The following is a 10,000-nucleotide window of genomic DNA, read 5'->3' as shown; positions in this document are numbered from 1 at the left end:
CCCATCATCTCATCATCACATCACATCCTCTCATCACATCATCTCATCTCATCCTCTCATCATCACATCTCATCCTCTCATCATCACATCTCATAATCTCATCATCTCATCACATCCCATCATCTCATCATCACATCCTCTCATCACATCACATCACATCCTCTCATCACATCATCTCATCATCACATCTCCTCCTCTCATCATCACATCTCATCCTCTCATCTCATCATCACATCATCTCATCATCACATCACATCACCACATGTCGCGACGGAGAGGAGGAGAAGAGGACCCCCCGCCCCCCGCTAAACCTCTCCTCTGTAGTGTGTGTGCGTCCCTCTCCCCTCGTCGCGGGCTGACGGACTAGTATCACACCTGACGCTGAGCCAGGACCTGTATTACACACCGCCGTGCACGCTCCCTGGCGCACGCTCCGCAGCGCGGCAAAATTACTGCGGTAACCATGACAACGGCCCGGCCAGGAGGAGCGGGCTAATCACAGTTATCTCCGTCAGAGGTGACGGAGCGCTCACCTCTGCTCGGAGCGGAGCGCGTGTGTGCGTGTGTGTGTGTGTGTGTGTGTGTGTGTGTGTGTGTGTGTCTGTGCGTGTGTGTGTGTGTGTGTGTGCGTGCGTGTGTGTGCGTGTGTGTGTGTGTGCGTGTGTGAGTGTGTGTGTGTGTAAAGATCAGCGCTCCGAGGTGTCACCTTTCCCCCGTCGCCGTGGTGACAGGTGTCGCCGCGTTGCGAGCAGCGAACACGTAGAATAATTAGCGTGTGTGTTTATGCATGCAGCCCGCCGTGTGTGTGAACACGCCCAAAATATGTTTATGGAGTTTTCAGACACACACACACACACACACACACACACACACACACACAGAGTTTACATACAGCAGTACTGCCCTAGCGTTGGACATGGCTTGTGTTCTGCCCCCTGAACTGCCCCTGCTGCAGATATGAGGACAACGGTTTACATCACAAAGGACCCCTGTGTGTGTAACGGCATTAGAAATGTTGAGAACTAATAAACAGTGAATTGATTAGTTCTCTCTGACAGTACTGAACCTTTAGCTCACCACCGCTACCAGCTAATAAAGTCAGCATACAGCCCTGCGCATTTAGTGTATCAATATTATGTTTGTATACAGTATATATATTATGTATGTCATAGCATTATATATACGTAATACATTTGTAAAGTAGTTTTAGAATGTATATATTGTGTAGTATTATATATATACAACATATCTATATGATGTATACATAATGTATATGTTTTGTATATATTATATATTTATGATGTATATATATTGTATATGTTGTTTATATGATATGCATATGTTGTGTATATATTATGCATATGTTCTGAATATATATAATGTATGTGTTGTGTATATATTAATTATATGTTGTGTATATATAATGAATATATTTTGTATAAATAATATATATGTTGTGTATATATATATATATTGCATATGTTGTGTATATATGATATATTTATGACGTGTATTTAATGTATATATTGTGTACATATAATGTTTATGCTCTCACCACATTCTCCTGAACTTGATGGTTGGATACGGAGATGCTGACAGAAATTTCCTCTGCAGAGAAAAAAACACAACATCTGTACTACATAATGACATTACATACCAGTACTGTATTCACAGTACTGGTATGTACTGTTTCTGTGTGTATCAGTACTAGGAAACGGTAGTACTGGTACATACTGTGTGTATTAGTACTATGTAACAGTTGTACTTGTACATACTGTGTGTATAAGTACTATGGATTGGTAGTACTCGTACGTACTGTGTGTATCACTACTATCTATTGGTAGTACTGGTACGTACTGTGTGTATTACTACTATGTATTGGTAGTAGAGGTACGTACTGTGTGTATTAGTACTGTGTATTGGTAGTACTGGTACGTACTGTGGCCCTGGGAAACTCCTTTAGAGATGGCAGGCATGAGGCCATGTTGGATGGCCATCTCCCACATCCTGGAGACGTCCCCGCCCCCTCCCGTTACCTAGGAGACCACACATCAGCAGCCTTCAGTCCATCAGCAGCCGACTGATCTAGGCTTGTGTATCATGTATTCCAACTAACTACGACCTATGTCATAGACTAGTGTACTAGAAAAAGGCTCTAACTGAAGTTCTAACTAGAGCTCTACAATTGGTATGTAACTACTCTAACTAGAGTTCTAACAAGACTACTTAATGAGAGTTCTCAAAATAAGTAGTAACTAGAGTTCTGACAATAGTTCTATACTAGAGTTCAAACTAGAGTTCCAGCTAGACTTCTATCTAGATTTCTAACTAGAGGTCATTCAAGAGTTCTATCTAGAGTACTAATGAGAGCTCACTCAAGAGTTCTAACCAGAGTTCAAACTAGAGGGCAAACTAGAGTTCTAGCCAGAGTTCTAATGATAGTTCTGACTAGAGTTCTAGAAAGAGTTCTAACTAGAGTTCTAACTAGAGTTCTAGCTAGGATTCTAACTAGAGTTCTAGCTAGAGTTCTATCTAGAGTTCCATCTAGAGTTCTAACTAGAGTTCTAACTGCAGAGTTCTAACTAGAGTTCTAGCCAGAGTTCTAACTAGAGTTCTAGCCAGAGTTATAGCTAGGGTTCTAACTAGAGTTCTATCTAGAGTTCTAACTAGAGTTCTAGCTAGAGTTCTATCTAGAGTTCTAGCTAGAGTTCTAACCAGAGTTCTAACTAGAATTTGAGCTACAGTTCTATCAAGGGTTCTATCTAGGGTTCTCTCTAGGGCTCTGGCTAGAGTTCTAGCTACAGTTCTATCTAGGGTTCTATCAAGGGTTCCATCTAGGGTTCTCTCTAGGGCTCTAGCTAGAGTTGGAGCTACAGTTCTCTCTAGGGTTCTATCTAGGGTTCTCTCCAGGGTTCTATCTAGGACCGGGTGTGGAGCTCTCACCAGGATGCTGCCCCCGGCCCCGTCGCTACGCGGGCCGGTCTCGCCCACGTAGTACACCAGCGCTGCGGTGGCGATCTCGAAGCAGTGGGGGTTGGAGCCGTCCTGCAGCAGACAGAGCGTCTGGGCGGGCTGCAGGGACAGGATCTCAGACAGAGGGATCTCCTGTGGAGGAGGAGAGGAGAGGGTCAGAGCACCACGCTGGGGGGGCCAGCTCAGACTGACGGAAATAGCCCGAGCCAAAAGGGTCATCTGAGATGGAGCCTCTTTTAAACACGCTCAGTAGAGAGTGAACTCCCTGCCAGAGACGGTTGGACCGGATCCTGGAAGCTGTTTGAAGTGTCCCTCGGACAGAGATGAAATGTTGAGAACTAATAAACAGTGAATTGATTAGTTCTGTCTCACTGTGTCTCCTCTGTGTCGTTCTCTCTTCCTTATCTTCTTTACTCTAACCTGTCCAAGTGGACAAGTTTAAACATTCCCTCACAGGTTATACTGTCTGCCTGTTTTTAATGCCCCTTCACAGGTTATACTGTCTGCCTGTTTCTAATGCCCCTTCACAGGTTATACTGTCTGCCTGTTTCTAATGCCCCTCCAAAGGTTATACTGTCTGCCTGTTTTTAATGCCCCTCCACAGGTTATACTGTCTGCCTGTTTCTAATGCCCCTCCACAGGTTATACTGTCTGCCTGTTTCTAATGCCCCTCCACAGGTTATACTGTCTGCCTGTTTCTAATGCCCCTCCACAGGTTATACTGTCTGCCTGTTTTTAATGCCCCTCCACAGGTTATACTGTCTGCCTGTTTCTAATGCCCCTCCACAGGTTATACTGTCTGCCTGTTTTTAATGCCCCTCCACAGGTTATACTGTCTGCCTGTTTCTAATGCCCCTCCACAGGTTATACTGTCTGCCTGTTTTTAATGCCCCTTCACAGGTTTATACTGTCTGCCTGTTTCTAATGCCCCTCCACAGGTTATACTGTCTGCCTGTTTCTAATGCCCCTCCACAGGTTATACTGTCTGCCTGTTTTTAATGCCCCTCCACAGGTTATACTGTCTGCCTGTTTCTAATGCCCCTCCACAGGTTATACTGTCTGCCTGTTTTTAATGCCCCTCCACAGGTTATACTGTCTGCCTGTTTATACTGGTTATACTGTCTGCCTGTTTCTAATGCCCCTCCACAGGTTATACTGTCTGCCTGTTTTTAATGCCCCTCCACAGGTTATACTGTCTGCCTGTTTCTGATGCCCCTGTTTATACAGGTTATACTGTCTGCCTGTTTCTAATGCCCCTCCACAGGTTATACTGTCTGCCTGTTTTTAATGCCCCTCCACAGGTTATACTGTCTGCCTGTTTCTGATGCCCCTCCACAGGTTATACTGTCTGCCTGTTTTTAATGCCCTTCCACAGGTTATACTGTCTGCCTGTTTCTAATGCCCCTCCACAGGTTATACTGTCTGCCTGTTTCTAATGCCCCTCCACAGGTTATACTGTCTGCCTGTTTTTAATGCCCCTTCACAGGTTATACTGTCTGCCTGTTTTTAATGTCCCTTCACAGGTTTATACTGTCTGCCTGTTTTTAATGTCCCTTTACAGGTTTATACTGTCTGCCTGTTTTTAATGACCTTTTACATGTTTATACTGCCTGCCTGTTTTTAATGCCCCTCCACAGGTTATACTGTCTGCCTGTTTCTAATGCCCCTCCACAGGTTATACTGTCTGCCTGTTTTTAATGCCCCTCCACAGGTTATACTGTCTGCCTGTTTCTAATGCCCCTCCACAGGTTATACTGTCTGCCTGTTTTTAATGCCCCTTCACAGGTTTATACTGTCTGCCTGTTTCTAATGCCCCTTCACAGGTTATACTGTCTGCCTGTTTCTAATGCCCCTCCACAGGTTATACTGTCTGCCTGTTTTTAATGCCCCTTCACAGGTTATACTGTCTGCCTGTTTTTAATGCCCCTCCACAGGTTATACTGTCTGCCTGTTTTTAATGCCCCTTCACAGGTTTATACTGTCTGCCTGTTTTTAATGCCCCTTCACAGGTTATACTGTCTGCCTGTTTCTAATGCCCCTCCACAGGTTATACTGTCTGCCTGTTTCTAATGCCCCTCCACAGGTTATACTGTCTGCCTGTTTTTAATGCCCCTCCACAGGTTATACTGTCTGCCTGTTTCTAATGCCCCTCCACAGGTTATACTGTCTGCCTGTTTTTAATGCCCCTTCACAGGTTATACTGTCTGCCTGTTTTTAATGCCCTTCCACAGGTTATACTGTCTGCCTGTTTCTAATGCCCCTCCACAGGTTATACTGTCTGCCTGTTTCTAATGCCCCTCCACAGGTTATACTGTCTGCCTGTTTTTAATGCCCCTTCACAGGTTATACTGTCTGCCTGTTTTTAATGTCCCTTCACAGGTTTATACTGTCTGCCTGTTTTTAATGTCCCTTTACAGGTTTATACTGTCTGCCTGTTTTTAATGTCCCTTTACAGGTTTATACTGTCTGCCTGTTTTTAATGACCTTTTACATGTTTATACTGCCTGCCTGTTTTTAATGCCCCTCCACAGGTTATACTGTCTGCCTGTTTCTAATGCCCCTCCACAGGTTATACTGTCTGCCTGTTTTTAATGCCCCTCCACAGGTTATACTGTCTGCCTGTTTCTAATGCCCCTCCACAGGTTATACTGTCTGCCTGTTTTTAATGCCCCTTCACAGGTTTATACTGTCTGCCTGTTTCTAATGCCCCTTCACAGGTTATACTGTCTGCCTGTTTCTAATGCCCCTCCACAGGTTATACTGTCTGCCTGTTTTTAATGCCCCTTCACAGGTTATACTGTCTGCCTGTTTCTAATGCCCCTCCACAGGTTATACTGTCTGCCTGTTTTTAATGTCCCTTCACAGGTTTATACTGTCTGCCTGTTTTTAATGTCCCTTCACAGGTTTATACTGTCTGCCTGTTTCTAATGGCCCTTCACAGGTTATACTGTCTGCCTGTTTCTAATGCCCCTCCACAGGTCATACTGTCTGCCTGTTTCTAATGCCCCTCCACAGGTTATACTGTCTGCCTGTTTTTAATGCCCCTCCACAGGTTATACTGTCTGCCTGTTTCTAATGCCCCTCCACAGGTTATACTGTCTGCCTGATTTTAATGAATGACTGTTGGGAGGTGGGAGGGCTGACCTTGTAGTATTTACTGCCTGTATCGTTCTGGAACAACGTGATGCATTTAGTGTCCAGGCGCCAGTAGTGCCTCTTCCTCTAGAATAGAGAGGAGGAGCAGGAGGAGGAGGGGAAAGGAGGAGGAAGGGGAGAGGAGGAGGAGAGGAAAGGAGGAGGAAGGGTAGAGGAGGAGGAGGAGGAGGAGGAGAGGAGAGGAAAGGAGGAGGAAGAGGAGGAGGAGGAAGGGGAGAGAAAAGAAGAAATCAATCAATAACGTGTTTTAGGTAAACATTAATGTGAAATTGCAACAGACATCCACAAAGACACCAGCAAGACAGACAGGCAGACAGACAGCAGACAGACAGACAGACGTAAAGACAGGCAGACAGACAGCAGACAGACAGACAGGCAGACAGACAGCAGACAAACAGACAGCAGACAGACAGACACACAGACAGACAAGCAGACAGACAGCAGACAGACAGACAGGCAGACAGACAGAGAGCAGACAGACAGACAGCAGACAGACAGACACACAGACAGACAGGCAGACAGACAGGCAGACAGACAGACACACAGACAGGCAGACAGACAGGCAGACAGACAGACAGGCAGGCAGACAGGTACCATGGTATCCTTGCTGGTGTAGTGGACCATCCACCCCTCCTTCACCACATTGCTGCTCTTCCTCTTGGTGTGCTTCACTGATTGGACGACGCGCATCAGAGGAATGTTGTTACTGGTGGACGGACTGCAGGGGGCGGGACCAACATGCCAAACTCAGCAGGGAAGAGAGGGCAGCAGAAAGGACCAAAACAACAGCAGCCAGGTGTGTGAACTCAAAGAGCTGTGAAGTGGTGAGTGTGTGCGTGGTGAAGGTGTGTGGTGTGTGTGTGTGATGTGTGTGTGTGTGTGTGTGTGGTGTGTGTGTGTGTGTGTGTGTGTGTGTGTGTGTGTGTGTGTGTGTGGTGTGTGTGTGTGTGTGTGTGTGTGTGTGTGTTTGTGTGTGCACCTGATTGCTCTATTAGAGTCCTCCAGGTCAGGGTCCTGGAGGTCACAGAGGTCACCAGGCCCCACCCCTAGCTGGAGCCCCGCCCCCTCTGAGGTCATTGCATCCTCCATGTCGTCCAATGGGCTCCCCCCGCGCTCCCCATCCTGGTCGTCAAGGCAACCCGCCTCCATGACAACGTCTGACTCCGCCCCTGGGCTGAGAAGCTCTGGAGAACGCAAAGACAGATCAGACAGACAGGTCAGACAGACAGACAGGTCAGACAGACAGACAGACAGACAGACAGACAGACAGACAGACAGACAGACAGACAGAGCGATAGTGGGTAGGAAACAGATAGACAGACAGACGTAGAGATAGTGAGTAAGAAACAAGCAGACGGACAGACAGATAGTTTGTAACAGACTGACAGACTGACAGACAGACAGACAGCTTGCCTCCATTCCTGGTCACCTCTCCGAGGCAGTTGTGGGGTACTTTTGGTGCACATCTCTTGTGGCAGTTGAATTTACAATCTGAGAGAGACAGACAATCGTTGGATTTAATCATTTATTGACACTTTCTTGAAACAGACTTTGACGTTCAATTCTTGTGTCTATATTTTCCCAGAAGTAACAGAAGTATGTTCCGCATTCCCAACATTCTCTGGAGCGTTGCCAAGCAACAGGTTATTAATTAGCTTGACAAAACAACAATGCAGGCCCTGTCTGAAGAGTAACTAGTTACTTCAGTTACTTGATAATTTATTTACTAGTTACCTTTACATTGCAGGCCCTGTATGAAGAGTAACTAGTTACTTTATTTACTAGTTACCCTAGTAACTAGTTATCTTTAAACTACAGGCCCTTTCTGAAGATTAGTTACTTACTTTAGTTACTAGTTACTTTAGTTACTAGTTATAGTTACCTTTACACTGCTGGCCCTGTCTGAAGAGTATTTGTTACTTTAGTTACTAGTTACCTTTACACTGATGGCCCGGTCTGAAGAGCAATAGTAACTTTAGTTACTAGTTACTCTAGTTACTAGTTACCTTTACACTGCTGGCCCTGTCTGAAGAGTGTTAGTTACTTTAGTTACAAGTTACTGTAGTTACTAGTTATTCTAATAGTTACCTTTACACTGCTGGCCCTGTCTGAAGAGTGTTAGTTACTTTAGTGACTAGTTACTATAGTTACCTTTACACTGCTGGCCCTGTCTGAAGAGCCCCTTCAGCAGCTTCTTGCAGTGCTGGCACACAGTGGGCCGGGTGTAGGAGTGAATCAGGAAGCTGTGGGGCACTTTGACCTTTGACATGAGCAGCTTGTCTAGCTCGATGGGCCGGCCCACGTAGGACTGGGAGCTGGAGCGGCGCTCGCGGCTGGGGAAGTAATCCGATTGGCCCTTCTGATGGGAGGTCACAGGGAACAGGAAGTTGGAGTCTTTTTTCTCCTCAGTGAACAAAGTGGCGGGATGTTTGGGAGAGGACTGGCCTACCTCCAGACCAGGGCTGACTGGAGACTGGGCAGAGAGAGAGAGGGACAGATGTGGGTCATGGTTCCATCCTTGGAGCCTTAAGGGCTGATTATGGTTCCACGTCGACGCAACGCAAGGAGGTTTACGGACCCATTACGTCCTTGCGGACCCTGCTTGCGTCCACCGCAAGGGCCGGACGTGCATCTCCAAAAAATTGTAACCTTGCGTCGAGGTGCAAGGCCTGGGATTGGTCCGCTCACTAAAAGCTGAGGTTCACGACTGCGTTGAAGCGTCTGCGCTGTCCTTGGGTTGCGTCGACGTGGAACCATAACTGAGCCTTTAGTGATAACCCTAAACATGTACCGCTAGCACTAATCACCAGCCACTATATATATCCAGTCTCTCCAGAAAAATGCGGCGTTTTTTTGTGATTGTTGCGGCCAAAAATCCTTGATTACGCGGCACGTTTTCTTAAAAAATGCGATGAAATATGCGGCATATTTATGCAATTTAATGCGAAAAAATGCGGGAACTTGCGAAAAATGCAGCTTTTCGATGACGTTCACGTCGGGTAATTACGTCACTTCATAACATTCCCATGGCAACGGGGAAATGGCTGCTCTTGCGTGAAGTAAACGCAACATTTTTCAACTTTCTGCTAAGATATATGTGACTTTTTTGCAACGAAAATGCGGGGATTATGAAATCATGCAAGCCCCGCATATTTTGCGCGGAAATCGGCAACTTATGCGGTGAAAGTGCGGCATATTTGAAAAAATGCAGCCCCCGCACGAATATGCAGACTTTGGCTAATTATGCTTTGAATTATGCGATGGCACAATCACGTTTTTCTGGAGGGACTGTATATCGCACGGTCGGTTGCATGCAGTACAATCTGGCTCTACTGTACGCTATAGCCATGTTTACTGTAGTGCTATCGCTCTTATAGTATTCCTTAGGTCTGTGTTAATAATATAGAATGTGCAGCATGTAGCAGCTCCTAGCTCATTATAACTTATGTGCTAGGAGCTAGATTTAGAAGCCACTAGTTCATAACAATGGATGCAATAGGAGCTACTTTCAGCGACTCCTAGCTCCTAATAAAGGATGTGCTAGGAGCTACATGTAGCGGCTCCTAGCTCATAATAAAGGATGTGCTAGGAGCTACATGTAGCGGCTCCTAGCTCATAATAAAGGATGTGCTGGGGGCTACATGTAGCAGCTCCTAGCGCAGTACTGACCAGTAGCGCATCATCTGGGTAACAGTTGGTGGGGGAGGGCTCAGCTGAAGGGGGGCGTGTGCCTGCAAACAGGTTGGCCCCGCCCCCTGTCAGAGAGACGTTGGAGAGCCGCCTCCTCCTCAGGCCGCTGCAGTTGTTGGGGATCTTAAAGGCACAGCGCTTATGATAGTTCAGCCCACAGCCTGGGCGAGAGACATGGAGA

At 46.3% G+C, this 10,000-nt stretch overlaps 1 protein-coding gene across 1 annotated transcript in view; it reads right to left on the bottom strand.

The window, feature by feature from the left end:
* prkd1 (protein kinase D1) overlaps positions 1-10,000 on the bottom strand; it is a gene marked incomplete at both ends in the record, with an annotated part of 29,100 nt that overhangs the window by 8,311 nt on the left and 10,789 nt on the right. The window contains 9 exons of the mRNA XM_079752102.1: positions 1,556-1,608; positions 1,940-2,036; positions 2,944-3,105; positions 6,118-6,195; positions 6,724-6,847; positions 7,109-7,313; positions 7,543-7,620; positions 8,281-8,602; positions 9,799-9,980. Coding sequence (XP_079608228.1) covers positions 1,556-1,608; positions 1,940-2,036; positions 2,944-3,105; positions 6,118-6,195; positions 6,724-6,847; positions 7,109-7,313; positions 7,543-7,620; positions 8,281-8,602; positions 9,799-9,980 — 1,301 coding nt within the window. The remainder of the gene's footprint in view (positions 1-1,555; positions 1,609-1,939; positions 2,037-2,943; positions 3,106-6,117; positions 6,196-6,723; positions 6,848-7,108; positions 7,314-7,542; positions 7,621-8,280; positions 8,603-9,798; positions 9,981-10,000) is intronic.

The sequence above is a fragment of the Pollachius pollachius genome (genome assembly GCF_949987615.1).
Source record: "Pollachius pollachius genome assembly, chromosome: 15".
In the NCBI taxonomy this organism is placed as follows: domain Eukaryota; kingdom Metazoa; phylum Chordata; class Actinopteri; order Gadiformes; family Gadidae; genus Pollachius; species Pollachius pollachius.
This window is presented reverse-complemented; position numbering and strand designations above follow the sequence as displayed.